The 23,164-nt window shown below is 38.0% G+C and overlaps 1 protein-coding gene across 2 annotated transcripts; it reads left to right on the forward strand.

Annotated features, from left to right (window-relative positions):
• Nucleotides 1-130: 130 nt before the first annotated feature.
• Nucleotides 131-20,505, forward strand: PPM1K (protein phosphatase, Mg2+/Mn2+ dependent 1K). Of its 2 annotated transcripts, none has more exons than XM_006175472.3 (7): nucleotides 131-297; nucleotides 5,711-6,229; nucleotides 7,467-7,567; nucleotides 14,432-14,597; nucleotides 14,758-14,902; nucleotides 15,911-16,045; nucleotides 16,601-20,505. In XM_006175472.3, exons 2-7 carry the CDS (start codon nucleotides 5,790-5,792, stop codon nucleotides 16,730-16,732), a joined length of 1,119 nt encoding a protein of 372 aa, XP_006175534.1. In that variant the 5' UTR covers nucleotides 131-297; nucleotides 5,711-5,789; the 3' UTR covers nucleotides 16,733-20,505. The 2 variants fall into 2 exon arrangements, with proteins under 2 accessions (XP_006175534.1, XP_014406779.1); XM_014551293.2 differs by lacking the exon at nucleotides 131-297 and adding an exon at nucleotides 331-1,005.
• Nucleotides 20,506-23,164: the final 2,659 nt, after the last annotated feature.

Here is a 23,164-nt window from a genome sequence, read left to right on the forward strand (position 1 = left end):
GGGAGGCTCGGTCCTATCGGAACCTGTGATTGGCTGTGATCGAGGGTCCGGGCGGCGGGCCCGCCGCCTCCTCAGGCGCAGAATGGCCGGAGCTGCCGTCAGTCAGCGGGAACAGACTTCCCCTTTCTATCTGGAGACGAAAAATTCTCCAGAATTTCCGAGACGAGCCAGTGGCTGTTTTAACTGCTTGTTCCAGAGACTGGAAACATAGGAGAAGACAATCTTATTTACAGAAAGCCCCTTTCCCGCCCTCCGTTAGCTAATTAATTTTTTTTTCAGGGACATTACCATCACGAGGTAAGAACATGGAGAGTGCACTTCATTTATTTGGTGACCGTTTATAGTATTATTTACAGGAGCGGTCGCATCCCACCAGTCCTGGTCCGCGGGATGGAGAGTGAACGGAGGAGGCCTCCCCAGGGAGGGGAGGGGACATGTGGGTTTAATTTCCCCAGCCCCTCCAGTCTTAGCCCGGCGGTCCGTGTCTGAGTTCGCTGTGCGCCGCTTTCTTCCCTTTTGAGGTCTGGAGCAGCAGGGCGGGGCGGGGCCCACACTGCCTGAGCACGGGCTGCGAGCATTTCCAGCGGAGACTCCGCTCGGCCTGAATTTGACGGCAGGCTTGAGGCGAGTGCCGAGCAAGTGCTGTGGGCCTGGTTGGAAGGAGGGAAGGGAACATGGAAGGGACGGTGGACGGGAGGCAGGGGCTGCCCGCTCTCGTTTCCCGTTAGTGAAGCCCCAATCCCCGGACCCGAGGATGCTGCGGGTCAGCGGCTCGTGCCGCTGCAGCTGCACCCGGGCCGAGGGAGACGTGGCGACACCCGGAATCTACGAGGAGAGGGTGGTTGGGAGGCGGAGACCGCGCGGCGGAAGGTGCTGCGGAGAACCCAGCCATCTGCAGTGCCGCGCTCTGTGCGGACGGGAGGGTGTGCTTCCTGCCGAGGTCCACACTGGCCACTCATCTGTCACCTCTAGCGAACCCAGCCCAGGATCCCAAACTGTCCAACGGTGAGCTTTTCAGGGGATCGGAATAGAGAAGGATGCAGAGACCTGGCTGGTGTCGATCTGAGGACGTGGGTTTTGCTTTGCCAGAACAATCGTAATCTCAAGGCCTCTGGCTGTTGTCTTTTTAGCAACCGCTTTCTGTAGATTAGCGATTTCATAGGAGGTGACAAAAACGAGACTCCGGGTAGAAATAGCCCGGGAATTTGGAGTCTCTAAAGCTCCACTGGCCTTTCTGAACTTCAGACTGGAAATGTGCAGCAAGGCCTCTTCAGTCCCTTGCACCCTCCTCCAGGGCGGAGGAACGAACGAGGTTGTCGGCAGTTTCAGAAAGAGCAGCTAAAATGACAAATTATAATGGCCTTGAAAAACAGAAATGGTGTCATAGAATTCTAGGGGGAAAAAATGAGTGCACCACTGTGTCATAAAATATCTCAGTTGTAATTTTTCAGAAGTGAGTTCTCGCTGATGATTTTTTTCTTGCAACCTTAAGTCACTTTCTATTGACCACCGACACAGGCACCTCCCTTGACAGGAATCTTAGAGAAGAGGAAAGAAGAGGGGAGAAGTGCGGGTGATGTAGTATAGACTGTAAGGGAAAATTCTTCTTAAATGAAGATTGGGAATATGGCCTGTGAGTTGTATCCACATTAACTGAAATGTTTTAAAAGATATTTATGGAATTAGAATAATGAATATTTTTTATTACTCCCATGTTTTCTCTATTCACACATTAAAACATATGTTCACATCAAATCTAAGGGAAGTCATTTGAGGTCTTTGTTGTTGTTTTTGTGTTTTCCCTCATGTAGACTAGTACATTTTCTTTCCCTTTCTCCTAGCAGGGTACGAATAAAGAGGATATTGGAGTCCAAATTTCCTGAAATACATCCTGGAGGTTCTGTCACGTTTGAATTTATTGGGATGCATTGGTTGTTTTTTGTAGAGTCATTAAAGAAATATTTTAAGAATATTAAAATTACCTGTGTTTCCATTGTGGGAGTTGCTGATGTAAAGATACCTGAATGCCAATTTATAAAGGACAGATACGGATAGTTATATGAAACTTAAATAGTTTTGCTGGAGGGATAAATCTAAACAGGTTTCAGTAGTACTGATCCTTAAAACTCCTGAATGATTTTGGCATGTGCTTAACATGACAGCAATAAACTGCTCTCCTGACCTGCTTTCAACAGTGAAGAGCAGTTTAACTCAAATCCCAAGTGCACCCTTCTGCCAGAGACCCATGAGTGCCTCCCTTTTCCAAAAATATATTTGGACAGCTCTGAGGTGTTTAAACCTTTGTAGGATTATAAAGTTGGAATAAGATGAAAATGTAAACTTGGCATAGCAGTCTTGTAGGTGTACCTGTGACTTTTCCTCACCATCCCCCTCCTTTTTTTTAAAATCATGTATATACTTCAAAAATTTACTACAAATCAAATGCATTTTTCCCCCTTCCTGTGATGCTTTTCACCTGAGATTTCCTACTCTCAGGATGTGGCTTCTCACTAGAGCTCCCATGTGGAATCTATGCCTACTTCTGTGGACTCAGCATTTAACCCTCTTGGAATCCTGCCCCACTTCCCTCTCTGCTAGTCAGTATTGAAATCAGGAGTCAACTTTGTTCAACAGTCAGAGTTCTGTGTCAGAACTTTATAAAGTATCAGATTAACCAAAGCACTGAGGAGGAGGAGGGAGGGGGGGGCCTGGTCACACAGATTAATGTTAAAATGTTACCCGCCCCCCCCAAAAAATAAGGAAAGTGTTTTCAGGGTTTATTTATTGACAGTGTGTGTAGAATATATACATGCTCGCACTCACACATTTTAAACTATTCATGGGATTAAAGTTAATTGTGATCCATGTATTTTGTTTTGATTGGGGAATAAAAAGGAATTTGGAAAACAGTTTGGCTGAGGTTGAAGATTATCCATTCTTTTCCTTAGTGGTATGTGATTATCAGTATAGTTAGGTTGCTTATATAAATAATCTGCTGTGTAGCTAAAATTCCAATCAAGTTGCTTATCTTTATTTTCTTGCTTAGCATAGTTTTTAAATTTTATTTTTGCTAAAAGAATATGATGTGAGGCATAATGTGTTCCCACTCTTTTTTTATTTAACTTTTGCTCTGACATTTTTGTGTCCTCAAATAGCTTTCAAGCAGAATTCTGCCCTTGGACTCTTTTGGATTACTTTGACTTTCAAAGATTGAATACAAACGTTAAAACAAAAATAAGCTAGCCTTGATTTCCGATTGAGAGATTGACATAAAGAGTTCCTGAATAACCGTTTTTTTTGGTTTGCAGAATGATAAACGCATGCTAATTTTTAATTGCTGAACTGACACATGATAAAAATATTTCTTAGTTGTTTGTCAGTTTGTTCTCTATTCTTTGTTAGAAAGAACACTGATATTTTTGAAGGCTTTTTTTCCCCCCACATTATAAATTCTACCTGCTAACCAGTGCCTAGTCATTTCCATGGGCATCTGGAGAGTTGGCTGGATGGAACCACTTCTTTAGACACTCCCCTGCTTGCATAAGTGGTGCTGACCTGGTTTTGTAAACTAGCTGTATCTCTGGGTTAAATTTCATCCATGTCAATGGTATGCCTTAAAGTAAATGTTTTCCTGTGACTATTCTGCTTACTTTCTGAGGTGATCATGCAGATAACAAGTGAGGAAGGAGGCCAGGTTGAAGACTGATTTTAGTTTATGCAGGCTTAGAGAAACTGCACAACTGCATTTTTTTAGCTCTTAAATAATATTTCCAGGGGCTGTATATTCCCTGATATGAATGCAGCTCTGTTTTGTTTTATTTATTTTACTTTTGGAAGCTAGGGAGAGAGAGAAAAAAGACAAGCGTATCCTAGAAGAGCTGCAGAAAAACTTTACTCAACATTTATTTGTTTGTAATTCTAGAACTCTTGTTTAAAGTAGGTGTGTGACGGCAAAAATGGCCCAAGGCTAGTTATGGTATACATGCTTTGAGATTGAAGCCGAAAGAATAGCACTTTGCTAATTTCTGGTGCACCCTTCAGATGTGAATGTTTTCTAATAAACATATTTAACTTTTTTCTTTTCAATATGGTATAAAGCTGCTTTGCGAATCAGTAATTAGCACTTAGCTCTCTTACTTGCTAGATTGTATTATAGTTTGAAAGTTCTCCACAAGTTCACTTCTACTTGACACAATTTTTGTTGATGAACAAAATATAACTTTCAAACAGAAGCAGAGGAATAAACACTTCTTTTTTTGTACTGGAATGCGTTGCTTCCCTTTGATACTTGATAACCAGAGTATGTCTCCCTGCCTCCAATATTGTCACAAAAGAAGTGAGTTTCAGTCTTTAATACATGATATTAGCTAAAAGGCCAAGAAGGGATGGCCTCCTAAGTCTTTCGTGATCCATTAATTGTTCCAGAAGTCATCTTCATTCTAAATGCTGTGAAGACAGGGCTCTGATGCCTTTTGCTGCTTAGATACCTAAGGGCCTCCTCTAGAACCTCATCCTTTCCTCCTGCTTTACTTACTGAAAGAATTGCCCTTTCTACACACAGCTGGACTGATTTGTGACAATTTGTTTGAAAATGAATCTGAGGTGTATTTTCTTATAGATGCACTCAAGCTGGGCTTTGTGTGTGTGTGTATGCTTTTTGAGAGGATACATTTTTATCAAGTTCGTCTTTTGTTGAGATAAATAAAAATACGAAATAAAAAAAACACAGTGGAGAATAATGTAACATCTATATATCCTCCACCAGGATTATTAAATCTAACATTGTGCTGTCTTTTCAAGTTGGCTTTTAATTCATAACAGAACAAAGTATTATGCAAATGAATTTCTGCTTAGAACTTTATTTGTATGGCAAACTACCAGAAACACAGCCTGCCGGGGTGTAGGAATTTCCCCTGCTAACACCCAGGGGAGGCTTTCTGATGAATTACAGCTTTTAATGTAAATATATAGACCAGTTGCTCATAAATGAGTGCTGCTTGTCACAAATGCAGTTCCACCCAATCTCTGAGATCACACACATCAGAACTGGCTTATCCTTATGTCTCTGGGAGTGTTTGCGTGAACCAGTTTACATCAACATAGTAATAAAGTATGTAAAGTTAATAAGTGGGGAAATCTTAAGACAAACAGAACTTCAATCCTAGATTGTATCTTTGCTAAACTTGAGCACTGTTTGAGTACAGAACGATCATAAATATCTAACAACCAGTTATTTTTTCTTATTTCTAACTCTTGTAAGAAGTTTTGTTATTGTTAATATCTATCCCTACCTTTTCTTCAGAGCAATGGAGTTAATGAAGGGAAGAGTATTTATTTACATCTGTTTTCTAATTCTTGCTACTCAAAGTGTGGGCCTGCCAGACCAGCAGTTTGGCATCACCAGGGAGCTGGTTTGAAATACAGCATCTCAGCCCTGACCCCAGACAGACTGAATCAGAGTCTACGTTTTAACAAAATCTTCAGGTGACTGTAGGTTAAAGTTGGAGAAGCACTTGTTCTATATGACATGTGCACATTGTCAATTTTTTTTTATAGAATTTAAACACTCGTGAATAGGGTAGGTGAATTTGATCTACTATTCTTAGCAGTAGGCTGTTAGGTGCCACATTCTTTACAGCCTTCATTTTTGATAATAGCTAATGATATTTGAAATTACCGATGGAGTCTCTCTGTCTCTCTTTCTACTCAGTTGCATCATTTTTCTGGAAGACCGTCCATTATTGCGCTATTGACCTCTCCCTCATTACCGAGTCCCCTGGAGTTGAGTTATGTCAACAGCTACCTTAATCACTTTGGTTAGAAGCGGTGGGAACCAGGTGAGAAAGAGAGCACTGCTCTGCTCCCGCCTGCTGCAGGAGGGCAGGTGGTTGACGCCTACGTGCCACAGCTCCACTTCAGAGCCCAGGTGCTCTCGGTTTGATCCTGATGGTAGCGGGCGACCATCCACGTGGGATAATTTTGGCATCTGGGATAACCGCATTGACGAACCAATTCTACTGCCACCCAGCATCAAGTATGGCAAGCCAATTCCCAAAATCAGCTTGGCAAACGTAGGCTGCGCCTCGCAGACTGGCAAACGAAAAGAGAATGAAGACCGGTTTGACTTTGCTCAGCTAACAGATGAGGTCCTGTACTTTGCGGTGTACGATGGCCACGGCGGACCTGCGGCTGCTGATTTCTGTCACACCCATATGGAGAAGTGCATACTGTACGTACAATGGCTTTCACTCTATGCATCTTGCCTTGTGCTTTCTGTTTAAACTTTTCATGTTGGCTGAGATGTTCACTCTTAACGTACTTATTTAAGTGCTTTGATTCTGTTGTTTTAGTAGCTCAGGCCCGGGGTCTATTACTGATGATTATTACCATTTCAGAAATATGTATGTTTTAACAACTCCCTTGGTGAGAGCATTGACTAAAATCAACGGCACTTGACTCGTGATCATTTCAAGTGAATTAACGTAATAAAGTACCCGATCTCATATGCTGTGAAAATCTATGAGAAGTGTTTACTCCTATCAATGCATGGCATATAGTGCTTCAATAAATAGTAATTTCAGGTGGTATGAATATCTTTGAATACTTGTTGAAAATAGCTTTACATGATTCATTTTAGAATATGAAGAATGCATTTAATGAAGGGGTTTTGGCACTCTTTAAAAAGTTTGTTTACCGCAATTATTATTATTATTAATGTGTTATTGAGGATCACACTGCTAGAATTAAAAGATGGAGAGGACAAGGAGGGGAGGGTAAACAGCTCAGTGGTAGAGTGCATGCCTAGCATTTAATGCCTCCATTAAAAAATAATCCTGATTACCTCTAGCCCAAAAATTTGAAAAAAACTGGGAGAACATGTAAGTTATGACCATGTGACTATTTCTTCTTCTCAAGCATAGTTATTCATATTGTTCATCAGTTGCTTTATGTATATTTTGCCTTATTCCACAAGGGAACTCAGTGGCTTAATTAATATGAAGGAAGTCTTGACCTCTCAGGGTTGTGGTAGTGAGGATTAATTTTTTAAGGATGGAGGGACACTCAGACTTCTTCTTCTTTTTTTTTTTTTTTTAATAAAGAACAAAGAATGTTCAAGGGCAATTATTTATTTATTTATTTTTATTTTTAGGGGGGGAGGTAATTTATATTTATTTCATTGGAGGTACTGGGGATTGAACTCATGACCTTGTGCATGCTAAGCATGCATTCTACCACTGAGCTATACCCCCACCTCCCTTCAGACTTCTTTTTATTGTTTTTAAAGACATATTTGTGCCTGATTCTTTCTCAGTTTGGTTCATTAATATGTGGATTTTAAGCATCTGAAAGGCAGGCCACCTATGTCCATTGTATGGAATGACTTTGCTAGCTGGAGGGACCAAGAGGAAGGGGAGAAATCTATTGTAAAAATAATTGTTTGGGGCTCTTTTTTCCTCTCCACAAAGGGATTTGCTTCCTAAGGAGGAGAATTTGGAAACTGTGTTGACCTTGGCTTTTCTAGAAATAGATAAAGCCTTTGCAAGGCACGCCCACCTGTCTGCTGATGGTAAGTAAAACAATCTCATTCCTTAGGGTCCTGGGGAATTTTGGTTAAAAAGGAAACAATTTAATTAAGCCCTTTAGGGGTGGGAATTTTAAAATAAGCTTATTGTAAGGACGCTTATATTGAAAATGATTTTTTTAATAATCACTTTAAATGCTGTTTGGAATCAATACTAATGGTAGTATCTCACTTTTAAATGAAATATGTTGAAGATTTTCTTTTTTAGAAATCGAAGCTCCAAAATGATTCTGATATTGAATTTCAATTTTAAAAAGGTAAAAAAAAAATTAAAAATCTGTTTGCTCATTTTATGGACAAGAGGTCTATACAATGAGAGAGTTTATTGCTTTTGTTTTTTTAGATGAATCTGATGAGCAAGTACTGAAATACACTACAGGGTAATCTCATCTAGCCAAGGGGTCATTGTCCAGACAAGAAGAAAATTGCAATAATTGGTCCTAAGTAGGAAAGGACAATGGCTAATGTGTACTACTTTGTATAATTAGAAGGAAGGTATTTTTTTCTTCCACTTCTTAAAAAAAAGCTTGATCTTGCAGCTTCCCTGTGGTAACTAGTGATATTTTTGTTTTTATTTGTTAAACACAAGGGCTGAATTTTAGAATTTGTGTACTGTATGTCCTTAAACTTTGAAAGTAAAATGTTTCTGATTTTGACTAAATTTATCAAAAGTATTTCACGAAAATGTAGCTCATGTTTTCTAGTCGGCAGGCCCCCAAATTTATTGCTTTTAATCTTGAAAGCTGCTGCAGCACCATTTAAATGTATGCATATAGACCTCGTAACTAATTTGAAAATGAATCATGCAATACAATTAGTCTGTGTTTGGTTCATCCTTTTGTTAAAGGAGGTCAAAGTGTCCTCACAGCAATTTTTTTTTTTTTTTTTTATAATTTACAGTCTTATTGCATAGGGATGGAAATTCTCCCCATTTCACAGATAAAGAACTGAAACTCAGAGAGAGGTAAAAGGTCAGTTGCAGAGTTAGGGCTAGGACGTTCCTGGCACCCACTGTGGCCTCTCTCACGAGCATATTTAATGATGAGGGGAGATGACTCTATTTGCCATCTTAAGAGGTATTTCCTCCCCCTTTTCGAGAACCTTATCATCATCATACTTCTCAGAAGAGTGTTTGAGTGAGTCCACTCTCTTTGTTCAGGGATTTATTTTCATGTTTATAGATTATTCAGGCCCATTTTCTCTTCTTCATGCCTTTGGATATTTTTTTCCCCTTCTGGCTGGCCCCTCACCTTACGAAAATAAGGGTTGAGAGAGGGTAAAGTTTAGCATAGGATTCTGTTCTTGTTCCTAATGGGTAAAACATATGAAGGCAAAGAGGACATTCAAACTCTCTTATAGGTTTATTTTTATAACTCTGAATATTGGTAATGCTCTTATTTCATCCATAACCAGGTCGGCTGTATCTCACACCGCAACGTTTATGGGCTGTAGTGCAGGTGGTGTGCCCCAGTTGTTCTGTAAAAGGTAGAGCTTACTGGGCAAGGTTTTCAGACGAGAATGTTCAAGTTTATCATAGGAACGTGGCCAATAATAAAAAAAAGTTAACCCCTTCATAGTTGCAGTCAACCCTTTTGTAAAGGATCTAATTGACGAAGATGCTTAAAACAATGATAGATTTCTTATAAAATGTGAGAGGACTTATTTCATTTATTTAGTAATAAATTACAGTTAAAGGGAATTTTGAACTTAGGGAAGGAATTTACTTAACTTGCCTACCTTAAAAGAAACTTTCTAAAGATACCTTTCTCACATAGTCAGTTGTGCAAAGAAATTAATCATAGAAATGTACTTCATTTTTAATAATGAAATGAAGATGTATTTAACTTAGTTCTGTCATAGAGTTTGAGTTAATAATCTGAGAACTTTCATAAGACATTCAGAAATTTTTATTCAATGGCCAATTGCTTGCAAGTATCATGGAAGGCGACAGGATGATGTTACTAAAAGAAAAGGAAAGGGTCTGTTATGACATTGTTATTCTTAAGTCTTATTTTGTATGTATTCTTATAGACCAGTTAGTCTGTGTGGTTTTTTAAAATGAGTACTTTAAGAACAGCTTTAAAATTTATTCTTAATAAGTTGCCATGGCTTTCAAAGATGGCAAAAATTGTCTTGATATTTGGGGCTTATTTTATCAAATATATTAAAGTCACGAAAGAGAGAATGCTATATGTTGTTTAACTTTTCAATTGGTGGATTAAAAAAAAAGTATACCACTTAAGATTTCAAAGTTATTTAAATTAAAAACTTTTTTTTAGGTTTTAGTAAGAACTGAAGTGGTATCAGTGTTGTAAGAGTGGATAATATTCTTTCTGGCATAGCTATAAATAGGACCAGTGCTAGTTAAATAAAACTGAAGTAAGTAGTTTGCCCTCTCCAATCTCTTTCATCTTCTCTTGGCATCAGCTCCTTTGCCCTCCTTGAACCCTTCCCGTGAACAGCCTGAGGGTAGGGACCATGGCTTACTCATTTATGACTGTCCAGAGTACAGCACCCTGCAGAGACTCTGGAAGGTTCTCATTCAGTAATTATTTGCACTGTACTGATCTCCATTGCCTGCTCTTTCTCACCAAAGTTATTATGGCTTATTCCTTGATCATCCTATAGCTGACTTAACCAAATTATTAATATAATTTATAGATGTTAATGAGTTATCACTTATGGAAGGATTTGAATTTTCAGTTGGGGAAACCTGAAAAGAGGTTGGTTAAATCACAGGAATGAATCACTAATGGTGGAATTTCAGGTAGGGAAGAACGCCTCGCATCATATGGTATTAGCTTTCTTAACAGAGTGAAAATAATCAAACATGCTCATCTTTTCAAGATGTTGGTCCAAAGCTGTTATATCTGCATAAAATACTTCAAATTATTTCTCATTAGCATTTGAAATATTTACAATTTCAGTTTAAAATGGGGGTAGTCTGAGGAGAATAAAATCAGAATGCCACTTTTCAAGAAACAGCCTTTAAGAAATTGCTGGCTATTTTTAATTGATTTGTTGTTGATGAATTTTGAGTTTATCCTTATGTACAAATAGCTAATTTCATCATCATCTTTGAATATTTTATATTCATTTTATGCCAGTCATATGTGTTTTTACAGTTAATGAAACCAGCCAGTAAGTTCAAATGATATCCCATTAGTCTATTGTTTATGAACAAATTGTCACTTAAAACAAAGCAGATGGTAGAAAATTTAGATTATATCCTATAAACTCTTCAAAGTGTTTCTAGATTGCTTAAGATTTGAAAGCAACAAAGCTCCCCAAGAGACAAATGGATCAAAAAGAGAAGACTTGCTCTGACGTTCAGAGTGGGAGACGTTGGTGGCAGCATTGTGAGTCTCATTGGAAACTTCCATGCTCTTCATATTACTTGATCTCTTAATGGAAGAATTAAATAAACTACAAAATAACCAGTGTTAGAAATGCAATGTTTTTGATTACCCTTCTTAGGCTGGAGGCAGCCAAAAGTAAAAAAATAGGGACCGCGGGTATTCTTATTGTGCTGTTACTGCTTCAACTCGGTACTTCGATTTACTGTTTATGATTCATACATGTCTAGAACACCCATTTTTCATAAGTATTGAAACTGTATTGGTTCATACATATTATTGTTTACACAGTTGAATAATTACTGGGGGGGGATTATACCTTGAAAAGTACAGCTTTTACTCTTTATGTTGCTATTCAAAATCTTGATCATTTTTCTTTTGATGTATCGACCTGCAACACTGGGGGAAACAAAGAGCTGCAGAAACATCTGTTTTATAAATTATAAAAAATTGTAAACATGCATTAGAGCTCAAGAGCCTTACTAGCCTTTATTTAAACAAATTAATTGTTCTACTCAAAAGATGCCTTCTAGATACTAAATCACTGCATTAAGTACCATTAACAAATATGATACTTCTTGTATCCAGTATAGGAGGTGTTTTGATTCCATCCTGATATGTACTTAAATCCCAGTAATTTGGTGGTATACTGTAGTTTATGTCTTCTCTAATATGCTTGTCAGATATGAATTATTCACTGCTATACCCATGAATTTTCCCTTTTGTTATTGGGACAATTCTGATACTGAAAACAAACATTTACAGTGCATTGTTTTCAACTCAGTAAAGGTACTGATTTACTCTTCAAGACTGAGTGTGAGTGTCATGTGCATGTGAACATGGGTGTGTGTGTGAGTATGTAGATGTATGTCTGTGTCACCACATATGTGTCTTGGTACACATGCATTTGTATGTAGTTTTTCCTACCTGGAGAAGCCACAAAACTAGTAAGTATTACTCTGTGATGAAAAAAAGAGACTCAGCTACAAAATACCATCAACTTGGGCAAATTGAGTTTTGGAATCGTTGATTTGGCATCTCCTGGAATGTTATGTAATTTGCTAGTGAAATTTTCACCAATATAAAACCCCTTCCCCTTATTTTGCAGCTCTTTTTCTATCCTCCCCTGTGTTGCAGGTTTGTAATGTTTGAGCACACTTCCTGGGTGAATTTCCTATTTGCCTCTGTGCGTGTTATTTGTGGCAGAGAACTGTGCCTGGTCAGCAGCTCTAGACCTGGAGCCCGTGGACACTATTTGCTGGGCTTCAGTGGAAAGAGAGATCTGCTTAATTTTGTCCCAGGTGATGGAGTCCAGCGGTTCCTAGCCTGGACTACGGGAAGGTTCCCACATCCTCTTTGTCCCATTAGTTGAGATGACTTGCAGTAGAAAATGTCCAGTGAGTGTTAAGAACTTATTGAAAGATGTCTTAGTTTTATAGTTTTGTTGTTAGGGAAAAAAGTGAGAATTTTTACTTCCATGTTCAATGTTAAACGACAATAAATGCTGATTTAATATTTATATCCTTAGATGCTTAGCAAACCAGGATCAATAGTTTTAAAAACTTTCCCATTAATCCTGGCATTTTGGAACTGTGAAATTGGGTTAGTGAAAACTCAAGCTCTTTTAAATTCCTAGGCAGCAAAGCCATGAATTATAATCCGAAATGGCTAAACTTGAAGTTTTCATTTATGAAATTTTAACTCTTTTTGATGTAGCCAATTAAAAACTACTTTAAAACCAAAGCTACTGTTGACAGTTTAAACAAATGAGAGGAATACCAAACTCCCTAGACAGGTAGCATCTGAGTAAAATTCCTGTGTTTTCTTCCCTGGCTCTTCCAATCATTCAAAAAGATTACAGTGGTTAAACTGTGAAGATTCCCTTGCAAAGTGTTTTAGGAAACTCAAGAGTTGGCATTTGTAATTTAAACATCACTGATACTTACACTAAAATATTTGTGTTGTACGATGACAATATATAATATATTTTAGCATTGCCAAGATATTACTACTTTGGCACAACAGTTCCAAAATCAAGAGATAAATGGGAAGATAGTGCAACTATAAATGTTACTTCTCAATAAAGTAAATTCAGCATGGATATAAAAGATTAAACAGGGTTTATTCATATTTTTTCCACGTTATTTTTCTGATTAAAGCAGGCATTTTAATGATCTGATTGGAAAATATATGCATATATATCTTTCCAAAATGCATTGCTGATGTTGTTTAAATTGTCTTTAAAAATATTGGAAAGATGGTCAAATCAGCAGCAATTCATTTTTACTAAATCCACCTTTGAAGTCAGAATCATCTTTAATTGATCACCTGAATATTTCACTTAGATGCTTTAAAGAATTAACCATGTTACTGAAGATAATACCTGCTTTAAAATAAGTTATCTTTTTCAATTTCTTCCAACTTGCTTTACTTTTTAGCCCATAATTTCATAGCATTCTTTCACTTTTGACAAGGCTCAATGCACCTTCAAAATTTTTAACAAATATTAAGGAACTTAGGACAGACATTTTTGGGATAAATAAATGAAAAATGCACTTTGGGTTGGATGGGGAAACAGTGGCGACCTCAAGCCAAGTAACGTGTAATTTTGTTATTAATCAGAGGAAATGAATATTCTTGGAATGCTCTGGGCCCAGGGCATGACCACAGCAGGAGCACTTGGCAGTGCTGTCCTGCATTTGGGTACAGACTAATTGTACTAGATCTTGCTGGAATCAAAAATGTGAACTACACCAAGCTTATGGGAAACTGGAATGAATTTCATTCCTGGCCTTCTAGACTTTGTCCCAATATAATGATGGCTGTAACTTTATTTCATGTCTAGAGAGAAATAAGATAAACAAGAAAAGAATGTGAACCTTTAACCATTTTAGGATTTTTTTTTTTTTTTGGTGAGCATATGTAGAATTAAAACAGTTGTAGAAGGAAAGAATATAAAATATAGAACTTGAAGAGTAAATGGTATGCACTTGGCATATTTTAGCCTATTAACTGATCATACTTTCACAGGATAGGATAAAGAAATGGAAGAGAGAACCTAAGTGCATAGATTATAGAAAAGTCTGCTTGCCTGAATGGGCTCTGTAGACCTAGATTAGCCAATCTAATTAAAATGTCATATTTTTAATCTTGACAACTGATGTACACACAAAGGTGTCATAATGATAAATTCAGGTGAGCTCTAGTTTATATAAATAAAAGCCATTTGGAAACAGTGATGCATTTTTTTTTTTTACCAAATTGTTAGCAACTTTTTCTGTTTGCATGGAGCCTTGTTACTGAATTAAATACTTCTTTCTCTGCATGCCATTACTTACATAGTTCATTTGCATTTTATTTGCATAGCTCTAGTTATATTAGAAAGATACATTTTGCATTAGTTTAACACACCTGTGTTTTCGTTTGTAACAAAAATTCCATATCCAGTCATTTGACTATCACAGACTTACATTCTTTTTCATAATGTTTGCAGCAACCCTTCTGACCTCTGGGACTACTGCAACAGTAGCCCTGTTGAGAGATGGTATTGAACTGGTTGTGGCCAGTGTTGGGGATAGCCGAGCAATTTTGTGTAGAAAAGGAAAACCCATGAAGCTGACCATTGACCATACTCCAGAAAGAAAAGATGAAAAAGAAAGGTACCAACCACCTCCACTGATCAATCTTTCTATGAGGATGATATTTATATAGTTCAAGATAGAAATGAAACCTTGTGTTTTAGACTGATTTCATGCTGAAGTTTAGCCGTCCCTTGGTTTTGAGTGTTACATCATAGTCTTTTCACTTTTTCTTGACCAGGATCAAGAAATGTGGGGGTTTTGTAGCTTGGAATAGTTTGGGACAGCCTCACGTGAACGGCAGGCTTGCAATGACAAGAAGTCTTGGAGATTTGGATCTTAAAACCAGTGGTGTGATAGCAGAACCTGAAACAAAGAGGATTAAGGTAGGAGGGGACTTGGAAACACTTGATACTCAGGCACGAAATGAGTGCAGGATTGTCTCCAACTGCGGGCTTACTTTGAAGCCTCAACGGAAGCCAAAATGACTTTATAAAGAAGCGGTTTATGGAAGGATAGATAAACTTTTCAGATAAAAGAAGATACTCCTTTCTGGCCTAATGTACATGACCAGTTTTTTTTTGCACCCAGCTGTGGAATTTGCCTGGAAGCATGGTGCTCCAGTGTTTCCTGACCTGCACATGATCGTGAGCGTTGCCTTTCCTTGGAAGCCGATCCTGACTTCCCTTGTCCACCAAGCTAAATAACCACCCCACGTGTATTTCTGTGACGTCTTTTGCCTGCTGCTAATCATAGCCCCCATTATGCTATACTTCCCCCAGTGTCCACCCAGGGTGAGCTCATCCTTCCCCTCTGCAACCCCCAGCCTGCTCGAGTACCTGGCATGTTGTAGTGTAGGCTCCAAGTAATGGCAGCAAATGATTGTTAATTAATTGAACAATTTTGTCTTACAGATGTCCCACTTAATATTCATTTCGTCTAACAGATACTTATACAGGGATTGACTATGTGACTATGTGTTCTGGTCAAAATAGCTACTCCTACCCCCATTTTACAGAGAAAACCAATCCAGGGCATGTAGATTTCAACTTACCTACTTTTGCCCAGCTGAAAAATAGAGGCAGGTTTCACACCCAGGAAGCCTGGCTCCAGAAACAGTGCTCACAGTCATTACCTCATGCTGCCTGTCAGCATTTGGCTATCTGGTTTCTTCCTCTGTGGCATTACTAAGTAAATGTTAGGTTTGTCCTCCGCAGTTGATGCTCAGTGTTGCTATTTTTGCCCTAAATACAGGTCTTCCATTTTTACACTGTTTGCCTGCAAGCTCAGAAACACAGATGACCACTCAGCAAACAGAGAAAATCTTTGAATTATGAAGATTATTCTAAGGCTGAGTCTGGTTTATAATCCTGTGCCTTTGGTTCTGATTGCAGCTACATCATGCTGATGACAGCTTCCTGGTCCTCACTACAGATGGAATTAACTTCATGGTGAACAGTCAAGAGATTTGTGACTTCATCAACCAGTGCCATGATCCCAATGAAGCGGCCCATGCAGTAACTGAACAGGTGACACAGCAGACTGCTTAAAAAGTCTCAGATAGGAGGAAGAGAGGAGGACAAAGCCAGGTGCAGGTCTCCGTGCAGCCTGGAGGGGCCACCACTGGCTGGAGATTTCTCTGAAATCTTGTGTTTTAGTTTTAGTATTACAATGAATTTTACACTTGGCTCCATAATAAATTCTGAATGTCTAGAAGCAGAATTGCTAAGTCAGAGCTAACACTTACGAATGAATCCTGTATTAGTCCCTATGCTAAATGCTTTACGTGTATTTTCTTCTGCAGGAGCTGCATATCTTGAACCTTAGTCCACTGGTATATCTATTGCCAAAAATGCTACAGTGGCATACAGATAATATGGTTATTTTGGGTCATCAGTGATTCTATCTGCAATGTAGAAAAATGTGGGCATCGATACCCGGTGAAAGAAGCACAAACCGCTGTGAAATAATTGTGTTAGTAACTAGGTGTTAAACTGGTTTGGCCTTCCAGAGGAAGTTTGATTTCTTTTTGTACAGACTCTTATTTCCATTGTGTTTCTCTTCCTTTCTACCATCCCTTGCAGGCAATACAGTATGGTACTGAAGATAACACCACTGCAGTAGTAGTGCCTTTTGGTGCTTGGGGAAAATACAAGAACTCTGAAGTCAGTTTCTCGTTCAGCAGAAGTTTTGCCACCAGTGGACGATGGGCCTGATCGCTGACTGGGACTTGGAGTTTCTGTGCAACAGTTTTTCACTGAGTGTGTCAAGAAACTGATTAGATTAAAAAGTCAACCATACCGAGGTAGCCCTAGGACTAACTAGACCAGTACACAAATCAGTGTGAACTTAGTAACCACTTACATAGTAGTTTTTCATAAATACCCACCATATTTATGTTCAACTAACTGCACATACTCAGTTTAAGCATATGTGTAATTCAGCTATTGTGAGTGAGTCTCTGAGTTGAGTGAGCAAATGAAAAATGGTTTTGATACACTTGCTGAGTGTGAAAGTTCTAATTTTTAAAACCCCTGATCTAAAACACTAATCATTGCCCCCATTACATTCTAATTCTCATTTTTAAAACTCTAAGGCAGCTATGAGTTTCTTTTGATCATGTCTGATCTTTTTTCGTTTGACCAGGTTCTTGCCTTCAAGTTCTTTAAAACTAGTTAATATTCTGACAAATACTCAACGTGTTATCTGCAAGTGTTTATTTTAAATAACTGTACCAAGGAGTAATTACGAAAACTGAGTTCTCTGTTACTATATTTTGTATTCTGGATCACTTACTGGTAAATGTAACAATGCAAAAGAAATCAATTCAGATAACATGACACTGCTAAACTGTATACATATGTACAACAGTGCACTTACGTATTTTAGCTGTGTCTCCCTGTCTCCACTGCCCCTACTCAATTCATTCCTATTTTTCTGTAGCTAAGAATGTTACATAGATATGACTGTTCCTTTATATGAGAAAAGAATGCCCAGGCCGAGAGTTCATTGCTCAAAGCTACACAAAGTCAAATACTGCTAGTATCAAGCATTTTGTATAAAGTTGCCATTTGTTATCTCCAATTCTATGTTTTATGTTCTGTGTATAGTATGTTTATATCGCTTTTTATAGAGTAAGCAAGTTGGATAATTTGTCGGTAAAAATAATCCCCTACATTGACTGATAATTGCTACAGACATATCTTGAGGTTTATGTCTCCTTTTTCTAGACTCATAAGAAAGACTAAATCTTAAAAAAAAAACAAAAAAACTTCTTTTTTAGCTTGCTATGTAACTGAGGAATGTAAAACCATATTTCCTTATATCTGTGCATAAGTTTGCTGTTAAAATGTGAATCTCTAAATGTGCGTATGGAATTGTATCTGCAGTTTATTTCTGCAGACAGTGTAAATTTGTTATATGTGTAGGTGTATGTACATATGTATATTTTTGACTAACAGAAAATTAAAGGGAACAATCCTATGTAGCTCTTTCACCAGTTAGCTTTAAATTATTCATATGTTTATCTCTAAGGACTCTTCATAAACTGAGGGAAGTTTTATTGTGGAGAACCAATGGTTACTGGCAGATGAGGAAATAGGATTAAAAACGGCTGTAGGAGATATTCTGTGGTGGGTAACTTATGTGGAAAACCTAGGAACAGGACCAGCATGTTGAAGCTACATTGCTATGTAGTGTCTGCATATAAAATAATAGGATGTGAGAAAAATACCAAGGGTTAAGAATGACATGGAGTTTTGTTGTAGAAACAAAAGAAAAAACAGAAAGATAACATTGATGTACCTTCAACTCTTAGTTTTCAGAGTTGGCTTTTTTTTTTCTTTTTTTAATTTTCATTTCTTTATTAGAAAGAAGAGAGCACAATATAAATAGTCCCATTTTCTCCTCACCTGTTTGGGAATGGAAGAAAATAGATCCTGAGTTTTCTTGCCTATATTAGTCAGGAACTGTCCTTTGGAAAAAAGTGGTTAAAAAAAAATTGCTTTTTTTTTTTTCAAGAAAGTTTAGTGAAAGAAAGAAAAACGTTTCAAGAAAGAATATGGTCTCCAATTCATTGCCTGGGAAGTGAGGAACCAAAGGTAGACTAAGAAAGCTGGAAAATTTTCTTGCTGTTTCTGAGTCAGGTCTTGGGACATAAATATGGAAGCTACACTTAGGAGTATGGAGAATTTCCAAACTAACAAGCAAATGGAAACTAAAGCACAAAATGGCCTTCTAAAGCTGTGGGTTTTAGGGGGAGGATATAGCTCAGGGGTAGAGCGTGTGCCTAGTATGCACAAGGTTCTGGGTTCAACCCCCGGTACCTCCATCAAAAAATAATTAATTAAAGCTGTGGATTTTATTTTTACTTCGAATTCTTCACATTGCTATTCCTCTCGGTGACTTTAAAAACTAAGAGTGGAACAATGTTGAGTTCAAAGGTCTAAGAGTCACTGATGCATTGTAAACATTGCCAGGTGTGACAGAGGCATTTGTGGGGCACGTAGGCATTGATCAGGGGTGGACTTTCCTCTGCTCCACCTGAAAGTTTTTAAAGCCCGAAACTAGTCAGCCTTGACTAACTGGTGTTTGTTTTTCAAGCCACAATGTTGAAGTATAAGTTACAGATTATTGTAGTCCATAAAAGAAGCATACTTGTATTAGGCTTCTAAGTCTATTGCTGGGAATTATGCAAATAGTAGTGGGGAAAAAAGGACTCTTCTGAATATAAATTTTTAGTTACAACTGTGAATTTGCCATGTGGTTATCACCATGTGGGTATTGGTATGCTGTAAATTACATTAATGTAATTAAGCTTAAATCAGTTGTATTTATATTTGCCTTTCATTTATGTGTAGTATATAAATCATCTTTCTGAAATGTGTTGCCACACTTTATTTGCCAACATTTATTTGGCAAGATAATCTTAAAATCATTGTGATTTTTCACAAGTATAAATTCTTAAGTACCTTATGTATCCAAATATAAATACAGTCTTGCTTTCCATCAACTGTTACAGACCCTTGTGTTAAGTGCTTCAAAGTTTTATGCATTTTTTTCTGGAAAAAAAAAGTTTTGGAGGAATCAGTTTTGAATTTCTGTACTCTATGATGGGGACATTTCTCAAGTTGCAACATTTAAAAACTTACTTTGAAGAACTATTAGCATGTAATTTAAATATTAATTATGTTTTCAAAGTGGAATTTAGTTTTTTTATGAATCTTGGCAGAGAATGAGTGCTCTCTTCATCTATGCTAACTCTTCAGTATCAGGCGTGACATTTCGTTTCCTTTCTAAGAATGGACAAGGAGTTAATTTAATGGTAATAAGAAAATGCTTCAAAGCGGGTGAGGGGAAGGGATGGTTAAAGTTTAGCATCAGCATCGAACCATTAATCACAAACATATCTTTGTATTTTCTTTTAGTTGCTCAGTTGTTCACATACTCATGTCTATGGAAAGTGACATAAAATTTTGGTTGGGTTACATTTTATTATGTTTATTAGATTCAGTTATCTAGATGACTTCAGCAGAAATAATAAGTCATGTATTTACAAGCCAGACTGTGATAATCTGCCTATTGGTTCTGGCATTTGGAATGAGACCGCTTGACTCTCTGGCAGCTCTCTTTGGCTGTTAGTTGGTTGAGACAGTCCATTGATGGTCATATCGAGCCTTGCAGGCTGTGAAATCATGGTGTTGTTCCAGCTCCAAGAATGACTCATCTTCCACTGAATTCTTGTACAGAATCTTGCAGTTTGCTGTGTCCCACATTAATTTCTGCCAAAGTGCTCTCATGTACATTTGTTTTACAATTTACCAAAGTACTAATTGAATGCATAGCACTTCTGTAGAGAGTTGATGTCATTGCTGCTTGGACCATTGTTTTAAGTGTATGTATTAGAGTAACTGTAAGCATACTAAAATCACATATCTCTGCATTCAAAACACCATTTTAATAAAGTACATCCATTAAACACTTTTTAAAATCCAACTGTGTTTATTTGGCATCCAGACATTCCAACATTTATTATATGACCCTGTGAAGACTGATAAAAAGGAGTCAATGAATGGTTGGAATTTTTTAGCACCAAATTCTGGCTGTTTGCAAAATTAATGTGAAGAATCTTTGAAAAAAGTGTATACACTTAACTCCAAATCTTTTTGATTTGATATAAAACAAAATTTGTTTCTTTCATTTCCCTCTTCTAAAATATTTGTTGGCACATCAGAAGAAAATAGTTGTGATGATTTCTACAGTATTTTGCCTGTGATAGATTTCACTGCAGCATCTCCATGTGCTAAAAATTAGAAACAAGTGTTTGGCAGGGATACTGTAGAACTCAGCATTATGTATTTAACATAAGCAATTTTTAATGTCCTGTCATTTATTGAATAAAAAGTCACAGTTTCAAACTATTGTCACAAAGATCTCTTCTGGAGTAGCTCTTAACGGTAACTTGGTAAACTCCTTGGCAGAAGAGATCTATTTCATTTTGTTCAAACTCCGGACCTAGCACTTTTGATATGTTTATCAATGAGGAGAAAATGTTTGTTGAATCATGAATGTTTGTTGAATGAGTGAGTTAATGCACTGAATTACACTTTTATTAATTTTATATTAGTGGGGAAATGGGCATTAAATATCTAAAATATTAGCCAAACAGTATTTAATGGTGAAGGAATACTATTTCACCTCTTTTGGTGTTTCTTTAGACAATGATCAATTATGCCTTGTAAAGTATAAGTTAGTATAATACGGTTCAGAACAGGGAAGCCTTTCTAATTATCATTTTTACAGATGAGGAACTGGAGCCTCTGAGTAGCTAGTAATGGCAGATTCCAATTCAGACCCCTTTGAATTCAAAGTTTATGTTCCTTTTATCTCACCATACCTCCTTTATATATTAGCAAAAGCAAAACCAATTCATTGTTATCTAACATCATCTGTTAACATCCATCTGCAGAAGGCTCTCTGGTGGACATGAAAGAGTTACAGAGACATGATAAAGAAACTAACTTAGTGGATGAATGAGCATACTAAGAGATAGTAACTGAGCATTTGTCACATAAAACTAGGGTAGAGAACTAAATTATGTCCAATCAAAAAGAGTAATAACTGGGGAATAAGTGTGAATGAGTGAACAAAATAATATCTTAAGCAGTATAGTGTTAAGAGGATCACTTATGGAAGTCCAGTAAGTTAGTTGACCAACAATAAGCATTTATTGAGAATCTATTGCTTATGTCAGTAAATGACACTAGTGTGGGTCTAGCAGGGCTTGGGGCTAGTGGTGATTATCTCCCTAGAACTTTGTTAGGAGACTGAGAAGTGAGAAAGTAAATTACACACAAAAAATATGTGTTTGTTGTAGCAAAGTGTGTTACAGCTCAGTTGTGACAGCAACCTGGGTCCGGGCAAGAGACCAAGCAGCACTTGGAGGATTGGAGAACTCAGGTTTATTACACCAGTGGGCCCAGAGGAGTTAACACTCCAAGCTCTGGACCCCATCTGTAGGTTTACACAGGCTTTTATAGGCTACCAGTCTAGACTTTGCAACATTTTGTAACATCATATGCAAATAAGGTATAACAAAGGTGACTAATTTGGAACAAGCTTTGTAGAAATGGACCAATCAGGAGTGAGAGAAATGGACCAATCAAGAGTTAGCTCAGGGAACCAATAGATTCTTAAGGATAAGTTCCGCTTTCCTAGAAGTAAGCTGTTTCAGAGTTTAAAAAGCAAGATAATGCCACAGGGCCAGGGAATCAAATGGTGCTGGCAGGAGGGTAGTGGCTCTGCCTGGGGGTCCTGCTGTCTTTTTCATGGGGCTTCCCACCTCATTCCCTGCTTTTGATGCTCTCTTTAACAACTGAAGTGAGCATCAACTTTAAGAGTGGTGCCCCTTATTTACCATCGGACTCTACCTAGTCCAGGGGCCTGTACTGAGTAACCAGTAGCTGTAGCCTTAGTGACTCTATTAGTGAGCTGATAAAATGGGTAATGAGATTAAGGATGCAGGAGCCAAACAGCAGTGCTAGAAGGATCATAAGGAGGGGGCCTGCTAGGGGGAGGAGCCAGGAGGCCCAACTCCAGAGGTTATCCCATTGTGCCCAGGAATTTGCTAATTCCTGGTTTCTGCATTCAGCTTGATCTCGTAGTTGTTGGACCATATTTCTGACAATTACTGATTGATTTACATAGAAACAGTATTCCTCATATAGGAAGAGACAGAGTCCCCCCTTTTCAGCAGTGAGCAAGTCTAAACCCCTCCTGTTCTGTAGGACTAGCGCTGCTAGGGAGTCCAACTCGTTTTGTAGAGTCATTAAGGACTCAGCCACTTGTTTTAAATCTTCAGTGATCTCAGCAGATAACTGCTGGTAATAGTAGGATGATGAGGCTATTCCTCCTATTCTGTTCCCACACCAGTGGCTATTCCCAGCCCAATGAGTAGTGGTATTAACTGGATGGCCCTTTTTGATCGAGTATGGGAAGGCTCTGGTTATTAGGTATGTCCATCTGAGGGGTAAGGAAGGCCAATGTGCAAGTACCTGTCCAATTGGCTGGCAGGCACCAGTAGGCGTGTGTCCCGCATATTAAAGAGGTTCCTGGGCTTGGTGTGCACCAAGATTTGACAGGCATACAAC

The sequence above is a fragment of the Camelus ferus genome, chromosome 2, assembly GCF_009834535.1.
Source record: "Camelus ferus isolate YT-003-E chromosome 2, BCGSAC_Cfer_1.0, whole genome shotgun sequence".
Taxonomy (NCBI): domain Eukaryota; kingdom Metazoa; phylum Chordata; class Mammalia; order Artiodactyla; family Camelidae; genus Camelus; species Camelus ferus.

Excerpts from the sequence above, each read along its gene's own strand:
- PPM1K (XM_006175472.3), top strand. The coding sequence starts at position 5,790 with ATGTCAACAGCTACCTTAATCACTTTGGTTAGAAGCGGTGGGAACCAG. Across the intron at positions 6,230-7,466 it reads CATATGGAGAAGTGCATACT|GGATTTGCTTCCTAAGGAGG; the intron begins GTACGTACAATG and ends CTCTCCACAAAG. Across the intron at positions 14,903-15,910 it reads CTGAAACAAAGAGGATTAAG|CTACATCATGCTGATGACAG; the intron begins GTAGGAGGGGAC and ends TTCTGATTGCAG.